The 23,727-nt window shown below is 40.0% G+C and overlaps 1 protein-coding gene across 2 annotated transcripts in view; it reads left to right on the top strand.

Annotated features, from left to right (window-relative positions):
- Nucleotides 1-23,727, top strand: part of edc4 (enhancer of mRNA decapping 4) — a 77,197-nt gene that overhangs the window by 42,766 nt on the left and 10,704 nt on the right. For both annotated transcript variants that reach the window (XM_061821948.1, XM_061821949.1), the window contains 15 exons: nucleotides 736-824; nucleotides 2,161-2,339; nucleotides 2,571-2,653; nucleotides 4,899-5,016; nucleotides 5,109-5,404; nucleotides 11,424-11,651; nucleotides 15,115-15,216; nucleotides 15,296-15,436; nucleotides 15,531-15,567; nucleotides 15,799-15,946; nucleotides 16,338-16,490; nucleotides 16,813-16,928; nucleotides 17,043-17,208; nucleotides 20,706-20,892; nucleotides 21,902-22,121. In XM_061821948.1, the coding sequence (XP_061677932.1) occupies nucleotides 736-824; nucleotides 2,161-2,339; nucleotides 2,571-2,653; nucleotides 4,899-5,016; nucleotides 5,109-5,404; nucleotides 11,424-11,651; nucleotides 15,115-15,216; nucleotides 15,296-15,436; nucleotides 15,531-15,567; nucleotides 15,799-15,946; nucleotides 16,338-16,490; nucleotides 16,813-16,928; nucleotides 17,043-17,208; nucleotides 20,706-20,892; nucleotides 21,902-22,121 (2,263 nt within the window). The remainder of the gene's footprint in view (nucleotides 1-735; nucleotides 825-2,160; nucleotides 2,340-2,570; nucleotides 2,654-4,898; nucleotides 5,017-5,108; nucleotides 5,405-11,423; nucleotides 11,652-15,114; nucleotides 15,217-15,295; nucleotides 15,437-15,530; nucleotides 15,568-15,798; nucleotides 15,947-16,337; nucleotides 16,491-16,812; nucleotides 16,929-17,042; nucleotides 17,209-20,705; nucleotides 20,893-21,901; nucleotides 22,122-23,727) is intronic.

Here is a 23,727-nt window from a genome sequence, read left to right as displayed (position 1 = left end):
TTAACATGTGTATGTGATTGTTTAGTTTGGATTACAGCCACATGCTAGTTCCTGTAGTAGAGGGATTATGCCCTTGTGGTAACAGATTTATTTTGTTTTTATTTTATTTAAACTTGATTTAACCAGGTAAAAGACCAGTTGAGTCAGAACATCTCTTTTGCAATGGTGACCAAAACAAGTCTGTCTTTTGTCCTTGGTTCTTGTCCATTCGTTTGTTCTTTGTACTCAACATGTATGTTTTATGAGGGTGGGACCAAATACTGGAGACAAATCCCGCGTGTGTTGGTACATATTTAGCCAATAAAACTGATTCTGATTATTTCAGTTTATTTTCACTGCCCCCCTCAAAACAATTTACAAGGAAAAAATCAACTCATTTTTTCACATTAATGGTGGACAAAGTTTCAAAAGGGTTTGGTAAAAACCGGGCATTTGAAAAGGGGTGCATCAACTGTTTTAAATTTAATTTTATTTGTTTTAGATTTATGCTGATTTAAGTTAGTCACCATTTACTCAGTACTTGGTTTATCCCTGAGTAGTTTAGGTAATTTTTTGAGGACTACTTATTACTTTTACTGGAGTCATATTACTGTAAATTAGCAGTACAGTATTTGGTTACTCTACCCACCTGATTCTAATACTGTTCAACTTTAAAAGATGTTACATGTAACAAGGTATACAATGTATATTTCAAGTTTTCTTATTCTGATGAATATATATTTTTTTTATTTTTAGGAGTCTGCAGGATGTACAGATCTGGTTCCAGCCTAATGCGGGCTCAAACTCCACTAGTGTTCCGCATTCTGATCCTTCAGATAGTTTTGGTTTGTCACATTTTTTAAAAAGAACAACAGGTCTTACAAAGTGTGGTTACTGCTTTCTTTAACTCAGTGGTTCTCAACTGTTGCCACTCTGGGACCGCATTTTCCCTCTTTTGCAAAGTTGTGACCTGCTTTCTTAAATGTTAACTTTTTTTTGTGGCAGGTGGGATGGGTTAGAAATATCCTCTGAAAGCAAATCTGCAGTTTTTTTTAAAAACACCATTTCCAATGCTTTTCCCCTACCACCAAAGTCATGTTGCTAGCCATGACACCAACTAAAGGCTGAGCTGCACTGTATTTGTTTACATAGGAGACCAGTTGCTAGAGTGCAGGAAGTAACCTGTCTTGTCACCTATCTACTGTGTTCCTTGTCAGAATGCTAATGAAAAAGCAGAATAGAAATACATGTAATTTTTTACTCGCTGTGTGTGACCCACCCAGAACTGATCCCTGACCTACTGTTGGGTCCTGAGCCATCAGTTAAGAATGATATTTGAACTTTCAACCTGATATATTAGAACAAAATTAATTATTTAAAGGGAAATTCCGGTGGTTTGGATCAACAATGTATCCAATAGGTCATGTAATATGTACTGTAGCTTGAAAATGTGATGTTAATCCTCTTTCATTTAATGGTGTTTTAAGAAGATTTTTATCAACAAAGTTTCAGGTGCGCCGCCATTTTGGCGAGTCACATGACCTACGTGCGCGGATGTGACTTATTACTTGCCGCACCAAAGGCATGATTACGATGGGACCCAATTATGGCCAGCGCTGATTTCTCGGATTTATCCCCATCCTCATCATCATCATCATCCCCGAGCGAGCTCGCTTGTCAGACTCCGCGTCATTCCCGTCCGAAGAACCATCCGAATATTCAACATTATTTACAGCCACAGGTTGAAATCTGTATGGACGTATTCCTTTGCCTTCCCGATCAACCGATACTGCTATTTCTTCATCAGATGAGGATAAATCAGCGCTGGCCATAATTGTGTCCCATCGTAATCGAGCCTTTGGTGCGGCACGTTATATGTCACATCTGCGCACGTAGGTCATGTGACTTGCCAAAAAGTCGTAATTGTCGATAAAAATCTAATCAAACCACCATTAAATGAGAGAGGATTAACATCACATTTTCAAGATACAGTACATATTACATGACCTATTGGATACTACTATACTCTTGGATATTGGAACTCCAACCCACCGGAATTTCCCTTTAACATTTTCAGTATTAAAAATGTGGCCAAATCAATGATTTATGTGATTAGTTTTGCTTTTCCTGTGGCGGCTCGTGCAATGGATGGATGAATGAATTATTTCATCTATATAACAGTGTTTTCGGAACATCTGGCAGACCGGACTCCTGACAAGGACTCAGGAAATGACCCACAGATTGACCTGAGAAACATATCATTTCCTGCACCTGCTGACTTCTTGTCAAATGCAACGAATGGCAACGGGCGAATGCCAAACTTGATGACTCCTGATGCCTTCATGACTCCAAGCACTTCGGTACAACCCGTTCAACATTTTCTATTTGGAATTTTTATACATTGTTGAGTTTATCAACTGAAATTTTCAGTTCAGACATTGGTGAACAGCATATTATTAACAAATGCACTTTTTTTTGTGGGTTTGACAAATTTGTTCCCAATTTTTATCATCGTAACATACATTGCATTGAAACATTCTATCAGCCTGGGCAAATCTTTTGTGTTCCTGTTGTATTGGTCTACTCTTCAGGTTCCTGTATCTCCTGGCAGCAGTGCCAGTAGTCTGACAATTGTCACAGCAATCAGCAGCAACTCAACTGATTCGACCAATAGGTGAGCTTTTCTGCCTCATGGCTAGTGTAATAAATACTGATGTGTAGGGATGTACTCATCGGATCATGTGATCAAAAATCGGGCTCACTCGAGTAAATTTCAATCAAGAATAGCTGAATAGACATTTTAAACATTTTAAAGGAACTTAATAATCCAAAGGTACAAAGACCTTTCCAAATGGAACAGTTAAAGCTTTGTTTTTTATTACAAAATTAAAATTTTTGGTTCACCCAACCAGTCTACATGTTTTGTGGACTTGGAGAAGGAGTTCGACTGTGTCCCTTGGGAGTCTTGTGGGGTTTTTTTCCGGAGTATGGGGTACCGAAACCTGATACGGGCTGTTTGGTCCCTGTACGACCGCTGTCAGAGTTTGGTCTGCATTGCCGGTAATAAGTCTTAACTCCTTTCCGATGAGTGTTGGATTCCGTCAATGGTTCCCTTTCTCACCGATTTTGTTCCTAACTTCTATGGACAGAATCTCCAGGTGCAGTCGAGGCGTAGAGGGTGTCCAGTTTGGTGGCCTCAGTATCTAATCTCTGCTCTTTGCAGATGATGTGGTTCTGTTGGTTTCATCAAGCTGTGATCTCCAACTGTCACTGGATCGATTCGGAGCCGAGTGGGAAGAAGCTAGGATGAGAATCCCCGCCTCCAAATCTGAGACCATGGTCCTTAGTCAGAAAAGGATGGCGTGCCCTTTCTGGGTCGGAGATGAGATCCTGCCCCAAGTGGAGTTCAAGTATCTTGGGGTCTTGTTCACGAGTGAGGGAAGAATGGAGTGGGATATCGACAGACGGATCGCTGCAGCATCTGCAGTGATGCGGACTTTGTGGTAAAGAGGGAGCTAAGTCGAAAGGCAAAGCTCTCAATTTACCAGTCGATCTACGTTCTTACCCTCACCTATGGGCACAAGCTGTGGGTTGTGAATGAAAAACAAGATCCCGGATACAAGCAGTCGAAATGTGTTTCCTCCGCAGGGTGTCCGGGCTCTCCCTTAAAGATAGGGTGAGAAGCTTGGTCATCTGAGAGGTGCTCAGTGTCGAGCTGCTGGTCCTCCGCATTGAGAGGAGCCAGACAAGGTGGCTGGGGCATTTGATCATGCCTCCCAGACGCCTCCCTGGTGAGGTGTTCCAGGCATGTCCCACCGGACGGAGAGCCCAGGAACGACCCAGGGCATGCTGGAGATACTGTTTCTTGGCTGGCCTGGGAACACCTCGGGATCCCTACAGAATAGCTGGAAGAAGTGGCTGTGGAAAGGGAAGTCTGGGTATCCCTGCTGACGATACTTCCCCCTCGACCCGGAGAAGCGGTAGAAAATGGATGGATGGTTGGTTTGTACTAGTCCAGGTGTAGAATCATGAACAGATGCAGTGTGACACACAGATTCTCTCAGACACAAACATGCGCATGCGCACACACACACAGTCTGGCCATTGCAACACAGTATTGTCGGCTGTGTCTTTGTCATAAACCTACTTTGGAGAAAGAGAGAAATGTTTTTATTCAAGGAGACACAATGTGATATTACATTCTTGCCACACTACAGCCCAAAAAAAGCTTCTGGCTCTAGACATAAACAGCACTTTTAAGTAGCACAGCATGACAGCTCCGGTTATCTCGAGTTTGTTCCTTTTTGTACCAGCACCAAACAAGACTATAATGGAGTTGCACAGTACTGATTCGATGACCACTGTGTAGAACTGTCTCAACAGCTCCTGTGGAAGCCCGTGCTTCCTTAAAAGCTGCAAGAAGTACATCCTCTGCTGGGCTTTTTTGAGGATGAAGTTTACAGTTCACAAAATATTAAATATTCATCATAGGAATGTGTATATCTATCATTTTACAACTATAGACTGTCAACATGTACATCTATTCGAGAAAATTTAAATGCATGCTGTTTATAATGCATTGTCGAGGTTTCAGATTGAGAATCAGTATCGGTAGATCCTTAAAATCAAAGACTGATTTGAGTCAAAAAAAAAAATGTTATCAGGACATCCCGACTGATGGATATATCTATTTAGTTCATGTATTATGGAATAAATAACCATCTGAAATCTATATATACTGTGAAATGTAGAAAAACAAAGATTGCTTATGAAAGTACTATAATACCGGCAGCACAAGTTGAGCTTCAGTCACTGTCTGAATATCAAGTTGTTTTTTTTCAATGTATGCACTACATCCTTCCGATGTAGGCATGCAGTTATAACTAAAGTGGAATATTGCTATGTCCTTGTTTTCCTAGAACTTCTGATGACATTAGTCAGAGTCCCAACCGCACAGATAATACTTTGTCACTTCCTGCTTCCACAAGCAGTCCCAGATCTGCTTCCACTGTCGTGCCTGGATTGGAGACCATCCAGGTATGACTTTACACAACTTCTGGCAGCCACACTTTAATCCTTAAAACCTCCAAAATATCCAATATTCTCTCACTTTTTTTCTCTCTCTTCAGGCACCGGCATCCCCCAGCTCTCAAATTGTGCTTGACAACCCTCAGGTTCATGGTTCCCCACTCATGCAACCCCTTACCTCCCCAACTAGGGCTCGCTCCCCTGATGTTATCTCTTCAGCTTCCACAGTCATGTCACAGGATATTCCAGAGATTGCATCCCAGACACTGCAGCTTCAGCGTGGTCTTGTGTCCACCTTGGACTCCTTAACTCTGTCTGCTTTTCAAACTGATAGTATGGCCTCTGCCGCCTCTGCCCTTCACTTGCTCACTTCACCACGTTCAGCCAACAGCAACAGGTAACGCAATGGACTCGTAAAATATATGCAGTTCCAGAAAGGAAATTGTAGATTGTAAAATTTGGGATCAGTTGAATCACATTGAATGTATAGAGGAAGCTAGAGAACTTGAGTGGGAGGTTGACATTTCAGTATTAGTCAAAGCCAAAAGGTATTCTACAAAGATCTCCAGCAATGTTTAAGTAAACCAGCATAGACTACAGTGTGCTAACTCCAGGTTTGTAATTTTAAGTCCAGAAATGAATAGTAAAATTGCATATTTTGATAAATAGTGTTCCCCTGCTACAACACAGTTCACTTTACGCGCCCTTGCTATTACACAGATTTCTTTTGTAATTTTTTACATTGTACGAGGCTTTTTTTTTTTTGTGTATGACTGCACATTGTGTTCTGTATCCTGATTCGCGAAAGGAAACCCAGCATCGTGTACTGTATCCCAATCGCCTAAGGTACTGAAGACCAATTTCAATCGCCCTAAGTACCGTACTGCTGCATGTGGGCGTGTGGGAGGCCCCGTGGCGTTTCAGCGCACCCCGCGTTGTACTGCGGCGGCATTCGGTACATAGGGGCGGTTGGCGGCAAAACGGGGGAAAAAAAAAAAAGGTCCTTCTAGTGCCCAGTCATTAAGAAAAAAATTTAAAAACTTCCGCGACATCAAAGCACATATGAAAACCATCATGGTCCTTCGTCTGATTGTGTATGTGCGTACTGTTGGAATAGGGGCACTCATGTGAATGAAACGAAGTGAGCCAGTAGTTGCAGAGTCACAGAAAATTTAGTGACATTAATGGAATTATGTAGTTCCAAAGCCTAATGACAACATGGTGATGTAGGAACATTTTGGATTGAAGCCTGTTGAATGCAGCCATTCTATGCACACCAATAAGATGATAAGTCAAATTTGTGTCGCGAAAGAGACATGTTGTCTTAAGATCTCAGCGGTACAAAATCCATTTTAAGCAGTCATCCCACTCAATTTCTTCAGTTAGGAACAAAAAACAGGGTGGGACATTCACATCAGCTGGTAATTGTGGCACCCTTTGCCCAAAAAAGCTAATACAAATGTGACAGAGTACAGTATATGATGCACGTGTGCTCACATTTCATAAAGTATATCAAAATAAAATCAAAAGACTCTGTCATTATATGCTGTGCATAGAACGAAATGAGCGCTTCTCCACAAGGTACAATAAAATAGAATAAAAATTGAAGAACATCTTAGATAAAACATCAAGGCACAGTTATTGCTAAAATAAATGAATGCACAAAAAGTGCCGTTGCATAATATTCCATTACAGTACTATTTCAGAGGTTTGAGTTCAAGGAGTTGATGGCTCTGACATAATTGAAGGGTCCATGTTTGTTTATAAGAATATTCTTGCCCAGAAGAAAAATAGAGTGCCGAACTGATCCATTGCTGTGTTTTTTACTTGCACACACACACACCTGGTCCAAGGTTCTTCAACGGAAAAAGATGCTACGGCAGAGCCACACCAGGAGGAAAAGGCACAGTCCGAGGAACTGTAAAATACGTCTGAGTTGCTATTAATAATTTCTTGTCCAACCTCAATGATTTATCATTAAAATAAAATAGATCTAGATAGATAAAAACTATATTTTTCTTTTTTAAGAAAACACTTATGTGGAAGAAAATGGATAGAAGGCCGTCTATATATTAGATAAATGTTTTGGCTTCAAACAGGTTTTGATCTTTGGGTTCAGTCAGGAATACAGTCGTGTAATTTTTTTTTAATCTACCAAGGTTTGATCTTTGAGAGCGTTTAAACGAGAGAAAATTTTGATGGCTAAGAAAAGTTTATAAAGTGTTGGTTAGGAGTTTAACAGTCTTAAAATATACAAGAAACAAAATTGTGGAGGGGAAAAAACTAAATAAAAAAATACTGTAAATAAAAATACATGCGTTGTAGATGGAAAAAAATACTGTAAATAAAAAAAACAAAAACCATAATGATCAATTAAACAAGATGGAAAAAAAAACTTTTGTGACACGGAATTCACTTAGTGTGTACATTTTTTTTTTTTTTTTTTTTTTTTTTTGGGATGGATGGATGCTACCCACCACGTGAAACACGGGAATGCTGTACTGGGCTAAGTAAGGAGTTAGTTTCAATTTTGACATATTTGCAGCCCATTATTCTACTCACCACTGTTCCTGATTCATCAGTACAACTGGGGCTATTCCCATTTCCAAGATTTTTGCACCCATTAAATCAGTTTTTTCTGGAAAAACATCCCTTTGCCAGTCAGGTTCAGCGATAGGTAGAAGACTCAAAAATATGTTCGGTACGCTTGTGTTTTTGGTTGGGTGCCAGTGCTTCTCCATGGTAGAATAATTTAGTATTATACAATCACATATAAAAGTAATGGAACTGCAAGGTCAAGTTCTTTGTTTCTGTTGACTACTGAAGATATTTGAGTTTCTGATCAAAAGATGAATTTGAAAGAAAATTTCAGAATCACAACTTTTATTTCATGATATTTTACATCTAGATGTGTTAAACAACTCGAGAAAACACCTTTTGTTTGAAGGCACCCACTTTTCAAGTAAGAAAAAGTATTTAACAGACATTATTAAATTACCTTAATGATAACATTTAATATTTGGTGGCCTTACTTAGAATAATTGCATCAAACCTGTGGCCCATTGATTTCAACAGAATGTTGATTTATTCTGTTCTTGTTTCTTTCTGGTTGTTTTGCCCACTTAGTGTCTGCTTCAGGAGATATGTGCATGCTTAAAAGCTTCTCCCGTTTGTTTTTAATGCTTTTTTCTGTAAATTGCCAGACAAGACGGTGTTGTGGTCTTCAAAATTAATTCTTATTCCATTACGAGTTACAGCAATAAAGACTAGAGAGCTTGTTCCTGATACAACCTTGTAATCCAAAGCTATGATTGCTTCGCAGATGACCTTTTGTGTTTTGGATCATAATAATAATTATTTTTCTATACTTTGGCTGATCCATCACTTTGGTAGAAGATAATCTTGGTATCAGCCCACAGAACTTTGTCCTAAAAGTAATCTTCATCATCTCTGTATTTGCTTGCTAAATCCAATCTGCCATTGTAATTCTTTTTGCTAATGAGTGCTTTGCATCTTGTGGGAGGACATTTGTTTCTTCTGTTAGTCTTTTTTTTTTTTTTTTTTTTTGAAGACTGCATTTGAAACATTCACCCGTGCCCTATGGGGGTTGACAGTGATGTCAGACTATTGTCTTTGGGTGTTTCTTCACCGCTCTCACAATGTTTGGTCATCAACTGCTGTTGAAAAACTCGGCCGACCAGTTCAGTGTTCGTTTCTCAGTCTACAAGTAGTTTAATTCTTTTTCACGTCATTTCAAGTTGTTTTGGCGGTGCCCAATGTTTGTGCAATAGGTATGGTGGATATTCCCTCTTCTCTTTGCTTCAAAATGGTTTGCTATTCTCCTGTTCATGTTTGAACTGCAATGCAGTTTTCTCAGGTTAAACTCAAAGCCGGAAACAAGCACAATCTAATTAATCAGTCGATCGAAAAGACAACACCTAAACAACTAGAATTACCTACTAGTCAAATTCTAATACTTTTGCTTACTTGAAAAGTGGGTGGCTTCAAACAAAAGGTGCTTTGTCCCGAGTCGTTCAACATATTTCTCGGTTAATTCCATGAGATAAAACCTGCAATTATGAAATTTTCTAATTAATCTTTGGATCCCAAACCCAAATTTCTTCAGTTTATAACAAAAACAAACTGACGTTCCTGTTCCAGTGCTTTTGGAGAGGACTGTATTTCTTTAATGAAATATTGATAGATTTGACAGATTTTTTTGAATACACTAAAATCATGAAAAAAAAATCTGCAAAATAAAATGCATAAGAAATAAGCAATGCCATATTGAATCACAGATACATCCATACATCTACTGTTTATCCAGATTGGGTTGCGGGGGCAGTAGGGACTCCCAGACTTTCCTCTCCCCAGCTACTTCATCAAGCTCTTCTGGGGTGATCCCGAAGTGTTCCAAGGCCAGCCGAGAGACCTAGTCTCTCCAGCAGGTCCTGGGTCGTCACCCGGGTCACCTGCCGATAGGATGTACCTGGAAATCTTCACTAAGAAGGCGTCAGGGAGGCATCCGAATCAGATGCCCCAGCCACCTCATCTGTCTCCCCTCAATGCAGAGGAGCAGCAGTTCGAATCAAAGCTCCTCCCAAATGACTGAGCTTCTCACCCAGAGCCCCACACCCTGCAGAAAAAAACTCATTTTGGCCGCTTGTATCAAGGATCTTGTTCTTTCTGACATGACCCATGGCTCATGACCATGGGTTGTGGGTATTGAACATAAATCGAGCGGTAAATTGAGGGCTTTGCCTTCCGGCTTAGGTCATTCTTTACAACAACGGGACCTATACAAAGTCCGGATCACTGGAGATGCTGCACTGAGCCGCCTGTCGAGTTCATGTTCCATTATTCCTTTACTTGTAAATACACACATACAAAAAAAAGAACTTTAAGTTCTCCACTCGATACAGGATCTCATCCCTGACCTGAAGAGGCCGTACCTCCCTTTTCCAACCATGGTTTCAGATTTTGAGATGCTGATTTTCATCCAAGCCACTTCACAGTCTGCTCCGAAGCACTCGATTGAGACTTGGAGATCATGGCTTGATGACGTCAACAGAGCCACATTATCAGCTGAAACGACAGATGCAATACCGAGGCCACCAAACCAGTTCCCCTCTAAACCTTTGCTGCGCCATGAAATTCTAAACAAAAATGATAAAAGTTCTGAACAGAGTCAATGACAAAAGTGCAGCCTTGGCGTACTCCATTTCTCACCGGAAACGATTCAGACTTATTGCTGGCAATGCTGAAAAAATTGACACTGGTTGTACAGGGACTGAACAGCCCCTATCAGGAGGTTCGGTACCCCTGCACAAGGGACACAGTTGACTCTTTCTTTAAGTCCACAGAACAACACGTCCAATAAAAACACACAGACTGGATGGGCAAACTCCCACGCACCCTCGAGCTGGTCCAATGTTCCATGGCCAGGAGAAAAACGACACTGCTCCTCCTGAATGTGAGATTCAACTTTCTCATGGGCCCTCCTCACTGGCACACCTGAATAGACCTGACCAAGGAGGCTGAGGGGTGTGTCTCCGATTATAATGCTATGTTCCAGAGGCTTGTCAACCAGCACAGCCCCACATCATCATCCAGAGCATTTAGGAACTCCAGGCAAATCTCATCCTCCCCGGGGCCTTGTTATCTCAACCCCAGACTTAAGAAATCCCCCCTCAGAGAGCTCAGACTCTGTTTCCTCATGGGAAGGTGTGTTGATAGAATTGAATAGATCTTCAGAGTACTCTATCCACCACCTCACAATGTCCCGAGTTGAGGTCAGCAGTCCCACATCTCCACACTACACAGTGTTGACTCTGCACTGCTTCCCTCTCCTAAAATCGCAGATAGTGGACCAGAATTTCCTCAAAGCCGTCTGGAAGTCTTTCTCCATGACCTCTCCTCACTCCTCCCTTACCTGAGTTTTAGCTGCGTTCCGCTTGGCCAGCTGGTTTTCACCATTGTGTGCAACTCCAGATTGGAAGAAAGTTCTACCCCTTTCTCAAGGGGAATTTTACCAAAGCCCGAGCCATGTGTGGAGCCAAGGCCGACTTGTCGGAACGTCTTGACCTCGTTCACTAACTCAGGCTGTTTCCATATCAGAGAGGTGAAATTCCACTTCCCTAGAGCCAGGTTCTATACCTGGGTATCGGATCGGCAAGGTCCCTACCTTTGGCCACCACCCAACTCACACTGCACACGACCTCGATAGCCTCTCTCACAGGTGGTGAGTCTGTTGGAATAACAGTTATAAATCCTGCCCATTTTATTGGAGCCACTAAAATATCTTTTAATTTTCTAGTTATCTCACTCTAGGTTTCAGTGACACAATCATAAGGGCCAAAAACTGCTTCATTTCCTTTTCCCAGACTTAACCTGCGTGTATTTTTTTTTTTTTTTAGCAGCCTGTTGCCCCCTGAGCTTGGATGTGTAGATGGGTCTGCTGGAGGGTCTCTCGAATTGGAGGCCAGACTTAACCAAACACCATCGCTCTTGGAGACTGCTTCATCACAGGAAAACCCTGGGTTAGCAGGAGGGTCTGCAGAGAAGAGCTTGAGCCACACCTCATGGCCAGCTGCTCCCGACATCACCAGGGAAACCAGAAATCGAGACAATAGTATTGGTGACTGGTAAGAACAATAGAGATACATTTCTGTGCAAAAGTCTTTCGTCATAAGTAGCTTTGTTTTAAATAGAATAATTACCCTTTTTGCATGGTGGTGCCCAATGGCTCAGAGGTTGGAGCATTGGTTTGGTAAACCAGGGGTCGTGAGTTTGTATCTTACTGGGTCCTCCACTCCCCCTGAGGGGTTGCGTCAGGAGGGGCATCCGGCGTAAAACCTGTGCCAAACAAATATGAACGTTTCATCTGAGATATAACGGTATGGCGACCCCTAACGGGACAGGCCAAAAGAAACTTACTTAGTAATTACCCTTTTTGCACAACAGGTAATATACAGTAATGTGAAAACAAAGACAACAAAATGCTAAATCAATGTCAACAACTTTGTCAAGGAATGGTGCATGAAAGAACAGCCAATGACATTTCCGTATCCAATCACCTTTCAGCAACCAATTATATTTTAATCAATTTTGGTGATGGTATGCACAAGTGGGTTTTTTTTTTTGTTTTTTTTTTTTATAAACCTTTTGAGTCTATATGATACTTTTGGAACCTGTAAACTTCAAGAATCATATTGGCATTGCTTGACTTTTGTTCATCCTCTTTGAACCAGAAACCAGCCTGCATACTAACAAATATGCAAACCCAATTCCAATGACGTTCTGACTTGTTAAACATAAATTAAAAAAAGAATACAGTAATCCCTCATTTTTTGCGATTAATTGGTACCAGAGCTACCCGCAAAAAGTGAAAAATCGCGAAGTACGGGTAAATGGCTTTTTTTTTTTTTTTTTTTTGCTTCATAGGACCTTGTTGTCTTGCTGGGGATGCTCCATTATACGCTACCAACGTGGCTTCCCACTACACTACTGTACCAATGTATGCAAAAGTTTTTTTTTTTTTGGTTCATTGGTCCATGTCGTCGCACTGGGGATGGGTCATTGCCTTCGCCCGTAATATACAGTACAATACTTTATAATGTATCCTGGCGTTTTTTTTTCTTTTTTCCACTGATCCATGTCATCTTGCTGGAGATGTCGCATTATACCCTACCAATGTGGCTTCCCGCTACAGTACTCTACTAATGTATGCATACTTTTTTTTTTTTTTTTTTTTTTTCATTGGTCCATGTCGTCTTGCTGGGGATGTTGCATTATACCCTATCGATGTGGCTTCCCGCTACAGTACCCTACTAATGTATGCTGGTGTTTTTTATTTATTTAATTTCATTTATTTATGGTTTTTGCTTCATTGGTCCATGTCGTCTTGCTTGGGATGCCGCATGATACCCCATAATTGCGGCTACTGTAAAGTACAGCGGCGGTTTTGACTTTTTTTTTTTTTTTTTTTTTTTGCTTCATTCGTGCATGCATTAGTACGTAACGATCTGACTTTGTTTTTTTTTTGTTGTTGTTTTTTTTGGGGGGGTGTTTTGTCCTGAAATCTGCAATGCACTGAATCTGCGATAGGTGATCCGTGAAGTCCAGAGGGATTACTGAACTATGATTTGCAAATCCTGTTCAACCAATATTTAATTGAATACATTGCAAACAATATTAATGTTCAAACTGCTAATAGTTTTTAGCAAATAATCATAAAGTTTGAATTTTATGGCGAGATCGTTCCCTCTCTCGCTCTTTTTCATTTTCACCTGTTTTCTATTCTTCAACCCAGAGGTCGGGAATCCATGGTTCACAAGCCATATCTGTCTCTTTTGATGGTTGCATATGGCTCATGGAGCCCTCATAATGAATGAATTTTGATGGACAAAGCAACTCTCGTCATCTTCTCACTGGCTTTGGCCATCAATTTCTTTGGTCCCATGTTGAAAAAATAGTCGAAAGAATTCATGAAAAGGTTGTACGGTGCACACAGTGCACTATGACAATGGATACGGTGACCAAGATACAGGATGTGTGTCATGGCTAGAGATATACATCTTTCCTAGTCAATAGCGGGATGTGATGCTAGGAAGATGCTCCATGAAAGCCAAAAGTAGAGCTGCTCTATCCAGCCACACACACAAAAAAAAAGATCCAGTCACACAAACCCCAAAAATGGGATTGTGAGTCATGCCCAAAGGTTGACATTCCGAGCCAATGGCGGGATGTGATACTAGGACAATGCTCCATGAAAACCACAAGACAGGATTTGTGTCATGACTAAAGATTGACATCGGGCCAATGTGATGCTTGGAAGGTGCTCTGGCAGTAGCCAATTGGTGTGCAGCTCTATCGTGCTGCTTTCAAACAAAGATTCAGTACAAAATGGTTACTTTCGGTGGAATCCAGTGCCATTTTCTTTTTTTCGTGTCCTGAATTTCTTTTGTCACTAGACAAAAAATTTTCAACGAGGCTTTTCGTAACTTGAAGTTTTCTTAGTGGAGACTTCCGTAAGTTGAGGTACCACTGTATGGCTCTTTTGAAATTACATTTTAAAATACTGGGCATTTATGACTCTCAGCCGAAAATCTTCCTGGCCCCGCTCTAACCCAATTGGTTGATGGATACGGCTGTCCCACATTGAGTCTTAGGTCTGCTTGAGTATTTTTAAATCATCCAAAGATAAAGTTTTCCGTGGCGCTGTAGACTAGTTCTGCTCATGTGAGTTTCATTTGTTACTTTCACAAGTGATAAGTATGGTTTTAGATACCTACATGGAAACTGTCCTGGGATAGCATATGTCGTGATTGGGTGGTGTATAAATAGTAGTTATTGGATTTGGTGTAAATATCCCCACTATTTGTGGGGACTTGCACAAATTACCAGTGGATCAGATTTGATTTGTGACTCCGTATACGATTCAATAGATACGTATAGAATATGAGCTATATCATGCCATATGCCGGCGGCATGGTGGTGCAACTGGTTAGAACGTGGGCCTCACAGTTCTGAGGACCGGGGTTCAAATCACAGCCCCACCTGTGTGGGTTTGCATGTTCTCCCTGTGCCTGCGTGAGTTTTCTCCAGGCACTCCAGTTTCCTCAGACATCCCAAAAACATGAATTATTTGGATACTCTAAATTGCCCCTATGTGTGATTGTGGGTGCAACTCTCATCTGTCTCTTTGTGCCCTGCGATTGGTTGGCAACCAATTCAGGGTGTACTCCAACTCCTGCCAGAAGATAACTAGGATAGGCTCCAACACGCCCGCGACCCTTTTGAGAACAAGCGGCTCAGAAAATGGATTTCATTTGCCAATCAATAAATAATCCAAATGCTTTTTTGAAAACTTTCCTGGTATTCAGTTTTGCATTTATATATTGCAAAAAGTATGACTCATCTCCACTGTAAAACATGTTCAGCTTTTCACTGCAAGATGACGTTGCTAATCCTTAACTGGCTTTATCGAAAAAGTGTGTGTGTGTTGTGTGTGTGTGTGGCACAATGTGTGTATTTGCATTTAATTTTGAATGGAACAAAAAATGTAATTGAGTGAATTTTCATTCCCCATATACTTCTGTGTCTTAGCTCCAGGGATGAGTCAAATGACAGACTCCTGGTTTCACCCTTTGCATGTCGAACCTATCACATTTCACAGAACGACAGTCAGGACCCTGGTGTTGAGCAGAGGTAACGAATATACTCTTGTTAATTCAGATAGACGATGAGAGTTTTTTCTTCTTCTACCTGTTTCATTGTTTTAATATAGTGAACCTGAGGATGAGGAGACTGGTTCAATATCATCTGCAAATTGTGGGACTCGCCCTTCTCACAGGCTACCAGTTAAAGACTGGAAGACCTCACCCAGATGCTCACCAAAGCTTAAGAGAGAGACCAAGAAAGATGAGAGGTATGTTGATTTTTCATGTCAATCTAGAACATTTTGGAATTGTTACCGAATTAGCAAATTTCATTCACCCGTGTCCCTCCTTTTTTCTCATTAGTGAATCACCGCAGTCGAGACAATTGGACTCTGGTCAGGTAAAGTACTCACCAAGTTAAAGTGCGCGTGAAAAATCATCAACTTTAGTTGTTCCTGTCTAGTCACAAACCTGTTGGTGTTTCTAATAGTACGCTCAATTTGTGAAGTTAACAAAGCCCAAAAAAACATTTTAAACATTGGCCTTCTGTTTTGAGATTATTCTTACCAATTTAGATTTATTTTTTTTAATTGTAATTTTGTCTATCTCAATTTGTTCGTGACCTTCGCAGATGACTACAGATCTGCAGCAAGAGTTGTTGATGTTTCTCAGAGGCCAACAGAGAGAGTTAACTGAGCTACGCGGACAAATTGAAGCGATGCAGACCTCCATAATGGCCCAAGTAGAGCGTATGCTGGCCAATCATCAGGAGCAAGAACGTATCCTTTAGCTCTTGTCAGACTGGATCCTTTCCCAGTTTACTTTGTATAGTAATCTTTGTATAATCCCTTATCTCACAAAATCACTGGATTTACATAGAATAACCTAATATGCACTTTTTGCAATGTGGGAAAATGACAGAGTCGACATGGCCGTAGGCAAAAATGTAAACCACCAGGGATTTGAATCTGAGACGTGGCATGCTGTGAGGAATTCGCTGGTTATATTTTATGTGAAGTATGATAATTGTTTCGCTGTAAAATTTAATCTTAATCTGTATTTCAAACCTACTTCTACCAACCAAAATAAAATTATTCTACCTAGCTAATCTTGATCATGGCACATCTATAAAACTGTCTTCTTGTGAACTTTAACTTTTTGGGACCTCAGATTGCAGATTAGAGGAGTTTCTGACAGAAACTCGGAATCAGAAGCACCATCAAGAACAACTCACCCAGCATCTGAGCCACACACTCTGCAATTCCCTAACAAGCAGGATCGACAAACTGATTCGAGAGGAGATGAAAAAAACTGTTCCGCCAAGTAAGGCGAAAGTCAAGCAATTGATGGGCACAGATGCAAAAACAACAAAACAAAACTGTTTAATATAGAAATCGCTGCTTGACAAATGATCTTATGTGGATATGACAGCTTTTCTAAGTAAGGGGTTGGGATGTATTCTTTTTCTTTTTTCATTTCAAGTATTTTCCTCTAACAAATGTAATGGCCCATATCCAAACATATACAGTATTTTATTTCAATACATGGATAACCATTCTTGGTGAGCTTTGTAGACCTTAGCACAAAGCTGTACTTGAGCTATGATATATATATATATATATGTATGTATATATATTTTTTTTAGCAATTTCTAAGTGTCTGGAGCCAGTGACATCTCAATTGAGCAACACCATTACTTCAAAGATGACCTCTGTAGAGGTCACCCTAAAGGACAATGTCGGCAAGGTTGTCAAATCCAAGGTTGGTGGCTAGCATTCACCGGCACTCATTATGACCGCATTGTCTAGGACCTGCATTACAATGTCAGTTCTCCATTTAGATCTTTGCTTACATTAGCTGTTTCCTTATTGTTAGAACACAACTGACGCAATTGGCCGAGCTGCAGCAGAGGCAATGCAAGGTCCTATCCAGTCTGCTTATAAAGATGCCTTCCAGAGCATTGTGCTGCCTGTTTTTGAGAGAGGCTGCCAGTCCATGTTTCAGCAAATTAATGACAGTTTCAAGCAAGGAACACAAGAATGTAAGTTCATTTTGATTGCCTGAAGATTTCAATGCAAAATGAGCCGTGTGATGATTTTGTTTAATTATGTAGGTACAGATCATTTTGAATTATGGAACAATACCTTGACACGGTTTGAAACTCCTTGTGTGGTTTTGAGATGATTTTATTTTCTGTTAGACATTCAAATTTGTGACCAATATGCAGGGTTCCTATGCAAATATGAAAAATGTGAAACTTGATTTAATGCATTTCTGAAAAAGGGAAACAATGTAAAAATACTTGTTTCTTAGACTATTAGAAGAGCTATATTTTCTAAAACAAAAAATCCTGAATATGAAAAAAGTTTTTTTAGGCGCTTGAAAGAGCATCTGCAATGTTTGTGTGAGAGCACACAATATTATACCCTTGTTTTGGTGAATACTTTGTTCTAATTTGCTCACATCCTTCTAATGTTTCAAGTACTTCCTGTCATTGCATTGTTCCAAATTAGCGCGCAGCAGCCTGTCGTTAAATTATACGGGTCAGCATAGCAACCTGACAGTTATATTTTCTGGTTAAGTGTGAAGGACTCTAAAGACAGTTTTATTTTATCATTTACTTGATATGGTGATTAGGAAACCTTTGATGACTTGGTTGCTGCTAAGGAATTGAGGAAAAACGAAGACAAAAGCAGTTACGAGAACACTTCACCCAATGTTTTGAATAATACCCTGCGGCTATTTTATACCCCTGACCAGTCAATAAAGACCGGCAGAGTTTAGCATTGCCAACCCGAGAGCTTGCGTGGTGTCATTTAACATTGTCAACTAAGAAATTTGCTCTATTACTGAATCAGGTTTACATTTCCCTAGAAAGTTATGGGATTGGAATGATGAGGGAAAATGAATTTTCTGTTTTGATGACAAAATGTATGAAATTATTAATTGGTTATTTCATTAATTATTTTTTATGGCAAGTGACCATAATATAAGCAGGTTTGTGCTCTTCAAGATATCTAATTATAAAGGATTACCGGAATATTTACCTACGTAATGGCATTTAAAGAATCAGAATGATACATATTTAATCAGATGTCAGATATAATCAAATATTGGAATTTGAAAGTTCAGAAATAAGGCTCTGAAAAACTATGGAATGGAACCCTGTGTCAAGAGCAATCATTACTAGGAAAAACCTCAGGGATGAGTTTTTAAAAGAATATGCCAATTATCTGCAGTCTTGAAAAGTTGTCCAGTAGTTCTCTCGTTGTACTTTTTCACACTAGCATCTTATTTACAACTTCATCAAAGTTGATATGCTTTTGATAGAGGGAGAGGTGCAGTTTGTTGGTCATAAATGGAGAGTTACAAAATTTTATAGATACCCTTAATAAAATTGACAGTTTACAATCTAGCACATAAACTGTAACACTCAGATCCGCTGTAACATCAGTTGTTCAGAACTCTTTGAGCCAAGAACTGTTTTTTTGACATGGATTTTTTTTTTTAAATTATTGGGTGGGTGTAACTTTTTCTTGTTCAATCAAGAGACCTCTTTATTTGTGCCCTGAAGTGAAATAGTTTTACAGACTGTAGTGACTGTCGTATAGATTCACACAATGTCAAGAAACAAATCATGGGAAGGTGCTCTGCACATGAATGAGCACCCCCAGTATTTTGGGGTTTGATGTGTTCCTCGGGCAAAGGGACTTGGGCAGCTCTAGGAAACTCTTTGATGGCTGTGGCTGTAGCACCTGATCCTGTTTTAGTTGCAAGAGAAATTTAAGGGGCCCAAGTCAATTCCTGACAACGTGACCATTGGAGCAGTCTCCCCTCCCCTCCCTTCCTTTTCCTAACCCATAACCAATGTTCCCTCTAATTTTTGACATGTCCGAGCAAGCACGCTAAGCCCGTGAGCGCTCCTTTGACCACTGTGAACTACATCAGGCAGATGAACTGTGGTCAGAGCGGTGTTATCCATTGAAGTTACATGCTTCATTAAAAGATACAGGTTACAGCAATTACCTTACCATCAGAAAATGTAAAGTCATTTTATGTGTTTTTGCAAACTTGGAATGAAAATGTCAACAAACAAAAATACATTGCTAACCAAAGCAAGCCAACTATGAACTGTAAATTTGAAATATCTGCTCCAATTTGGTTTCATTTATTTATTTTTAACGCACAATGATATCCCCGTCTGTTTTTCTTGGTGTAAAACTGAATTATTGCTTGCAGAATATCTTTAGCAATGCATGTTGAAAGCTGAATGATGCTACCAAACAGTTTTAAGGTTAATGTTATGAGGTCTCTTATTTTTAAAATATGGAATTAGCTTTTTGTGCGCTGTATTGACTGTGCATTCATCCTATATCAGGCTGCGCCAAGGTGGAATTTTAACATTCTATACCATCTCATCCTGTGCTTTCTACATTGGCTTCAGACCAGACCTTTTTTACACAAAGAGAAAATCTCATCTAGTTTCAGCACTGTTTCTTCATTATTATTATTATTATTATTATTATTATTATTCACTTACTCCGACATTCATTAAGGCAACAGCTTTTCTTTTCTTTTTTTTTTTTTTTTTTAACTTTTGCCATTATTATCAAGAGTAAACATAAGCAGCATGTCTAACTCATCTTTGCGCTACATTGCCCTGACTGTGTTTCTAATTAAAGCACCGGTGGTGGGCGGTGTTTGTAGTTGAGTGTACCCCTTTAAGAGCAGGAGGTGGGCAGTGTCAGGTAAACAAGGAAGTAGAGTGCGTGGCATGGTGTGGCCAAGCAGCAACTTGTTAGAGACAGTGTGCTGCTGTGTTTTAAATTAAAAAAAAAAAAAAAAGTCAGGCTGTGGTTCACTGCACTGGATCGATTTTCATGTGCGGTGAGTGTGCGCTACAAGCACGCAATTGTGCAGGTGCACAGCTTAGAGGCAACATTGCCCACAACACTGCTTTAGTGGTCAAACACGTATTGTTGATGCTGAGAATATGATTTCTACTTGTCTCAACAGTGGTCTCTGTCCTCAAAGCGGTTGGAATTTTAAAGGATTGTCTAGGGTTAGGGAAATTGATTCACTTTCTTGTTCTTTACAAAAGTTTAGTAAAACATCTTACTCCTTTAGACTCTGCCAGATTCAAAATAAATGAAACTTTTAAAATGTATTCCATGCGTGAGAACCAGGTTTTAAACCACTGAAGACACGGAAAAATTAAGTTTTCTGGTAAAGATGTACTAGTGTAAAGGGGAGAGAAAAGCAATATATCAGTATCCACAGATATGACGTCAGAGGTTTTTTTTTGATCAGGTATGAAATGCTGTGTAAGAGATTGTCCCAAGTTTTGCCTCTACTGTGCCTAAATGCATAAATTTGAGAATTTGTGGAGAAAGATTTGAGTTTATTACAACCATAAAGCCAGAATTATCTCCATCTACGTAGCATTACCACTATCTCATACTTGTCAATCATATGTTGGCATTGTATGTTTTAAAATTAGTTTGAGTGAAGATGACATAGTTATTGATCTTTCTCTAGACATACAGCAGCTCGAAGCTCATGCCAAAAGCAGGAAACAGAGAGAACAGGAAATGCGAGACCCCATGATTGACCAACTGCAACAAATCATGGACAGCTTCCAAAACTCCACCGATCAGCTGGCCAATAGCATCACATCTAACATCCGGGCTGAGATCCAACATCAGATTCAGATGATGGTGGGAAAGTAAGTGTCCAAGTGATCCATCATCGGTGTTACCAACGATATGAGGCTCTTTTACAAGCTGAGGTACTATGACCTGAAAATTGCTAAATATCCCATTTTTTTTCATTGCAACCTTAATTTAAGGACTTAATTGTTTCTTGAAGGAGTTTTATTTCAGTGAAGTTCAACTTCAAAGACGTTAAGTAAGTTTCTTTTGGCTTAACCCGTTAGGGGTCGCCACAGCATAACATCTCAGATGAAGGCTCGTATTTGTTTGGCACAGTTTTTACGCCGGATGCCCTTCCTGACGCAACCCCTCTTGGGGAGTAGAGGCCCCAGTGAGATACGAACTCACAACCCCTGGTTTACCAAACCAATGCTCTAACCACTGAGCTATGAGCAAGGTGAAAAACAGAAAAGTCACACGCATTGACACACTCGGGAAAATAGCGACCAACTGCATCGCTGGAGCAGCACAAAAGGCCTGCACTGTCCAGCACAAAAGGATGAATACAATTTCCTCCCACTACGACAGGGTTCAACCATCGTGCAATTATTTTTGTCTGATCTATTTCTCTTAAATGGAATACATTGAGGTGTTTGCTAAAACAGGTACCACTTTATAAACCTTGTTGAATGAACAATGTTGAACTATGAACCGTTTGTCCATGCAAATAGCTATTCACACGGCATTATTTACCCAATTTTTGTGACACATTTTTATCACGATCATATACAAAAAGTGGATAACTGAGCCGCATGTTCAATATGTTGCTCATTGTTGTTTGTGATATTTTTATTTTTTATGAAAAAATTTTGAGGTCTTTTTTTTTTTTTTTCTGCTCCCCTCTTAATGATTTCTGGCCAGTATTTAAATGAAACAATGTGATATCACGATGACAGAGAATTTAAACTAGGTTTATAGTATTATTATTCCAAGCAGACAAAATCAACTGTTCACACATTTAGCAGAATAAAGTTTATGCTTGCTGTGATATGGATTCCACCTATCTCTTTCTTTCTCATTCAGTTTCCAGGAGTCAATTCTAAGTCAAGTACAGCGCATTGTCAAAGGTGAGGTAAGCCTGGCAATGAAGGAACAGCAGGCAGTGGTTGCCTCAAGCATTATGCAGGCAATGAGATCTGCTGCAGGTACCCCTGTCCCAACAGCACATCTAGACTATCAGACACAGCAAGCAAACATCCTGCAGCTCCTTCAGCAGGGACAGCTCAACCAAGCTTTCCAGCAGGTAATTTACAATAGAAACATTAATTGACAGTCCCGCCAACACAATGAAATAGTTGTGCCTTTAACACCAAAGCACAAGGAATCAGTTTGTATTATCCATTGTAAGCTATTCCTATAAATTTTCTCTATATTTGTAAGTGAATTCTTGAAAAATTCAAATACCATAGTTTTTGCTATGCTGGAACAACACTGGAACATTGAATGAAAGCATCAAGTGGCTAAAATGTTTATGCACGTCTATAAACGGTCTCCCATGCGCCACACAACAGACACTTAAGGGAACGTTAAATTAATTCAATTTAAGAAACTCGGTTGGCAGTAGACTGGTCATTTAATACATCAATGCCTCGCTCTGAGTTGTGTGTGGGTCTCCCCACATGACAGACACATGGAACCGTTTTTTAACCCTAGCGGTACACGTTATTCAGCAAATAGCTCAGTACAGACACTGAGTACTGATAGGAATGACTCTATTTGATGAACAGCTAATGGGCTATCCTCAGCTCCATCAACTGACATACCCAGACAGTCCTGTAGCTCAAAGCCAAACCAATTTTTTTAAATTTCAGAGTCTTATTTATACAGTGGAACCTCGCTAAACCAGACGCCAATATAGTGGATATCGGTCTTGATCAAGGCAAATTTTTCATTTTTTTACTTAAAATGTCGCTGACTGTCTATTTGTCCCAGAAATTACTGGTGACTGGTGTTAACTGTCAACTTTACGCCATTACAATGATCTAAATGTCACTTGCTACTTTTATTTATTTATTGCTTATTTCTTAACTATTTCGTGCGTGAGACTACAACTTCGACTTCCACGTTGTGCGCTGTTTGTGTCAGGTCTGGGTCTAATTCACCAATCAAATGACTCAAGAAAGTGCCAACGTCACACATTTTCCATTGGGCTTTCCTGTTACAGGTATTCACACTAGATAAGCCTACCCTGACGATCGCCATGCTCATGTGGCTGCCATGTTGGGAAGGTTTTCATTACTTTGAAGGCAATGGCATGGTACTCGTGTTTACATTTCGACAGACATAAACAACAGCTTTCATGTATTGTAGTATTTGTCTGGAAAAGTCTGCCTATATGTGGATATTTCAGGGCACTTATAACGTGAGAAAACACTGCATTAAATTGCAGTTCTCTTTGGGCACTTTTGACTGTACATACACATACTCTCACAGGCACACGTTGCAACATCAGAATTTGCACATTCATATTATTTTCATGTTGTGGTAAAATCAGAAGTAACCAGTACTTGAGTAATTTTGCTTTTTACTCAAGTAATTTCTCGAAGGACTACGTTTACTTGTGACGTTATTGTCAAATAACATTACTCTTTCATTGTTTTGCTACTCTATCCACCTCTGAAGCAGACATCCTCTATTGCTGCTCTTATGTTTCAGCAACAATTTTGCTTATCAGGTCAGCAAATTGGTTTGTTGCATTTGTTGGTCTTTATATTTTCGCACAGAGGTGCAGCAGGTCGTGTCCCAGCGGAACCACGTAGCACGTTGCATCGGTGAGAAGAGCTGATCTGCTAGTGCATTTTGTATTAATTAGGAAACTTGGATGTAATTATCTAATTAGTGTACAAATT

Source organism: Syngnathoides biaculeatus, chromosome 6 (genome assembly GCF_019802595.1).
Source record: "Syngnathoides biaculeatus isolate LvHL_M chromosome 6, ASM1980259v1, whole genome shotgun sequence".
In the NCBI taxonomy this organism is placed as follows: Eukaryota; Metazoa; Chordata; class Actinopteri; order Syngnathiformes; family Syngnathidae; genus Syngnathoides; species Syngnathoides biaculeatus.
The sequence above is the reverse complement of the archived record's forward strand: the minus strand, read 5'-3'. Positions and strand labels throughout refer to the sequence as shown.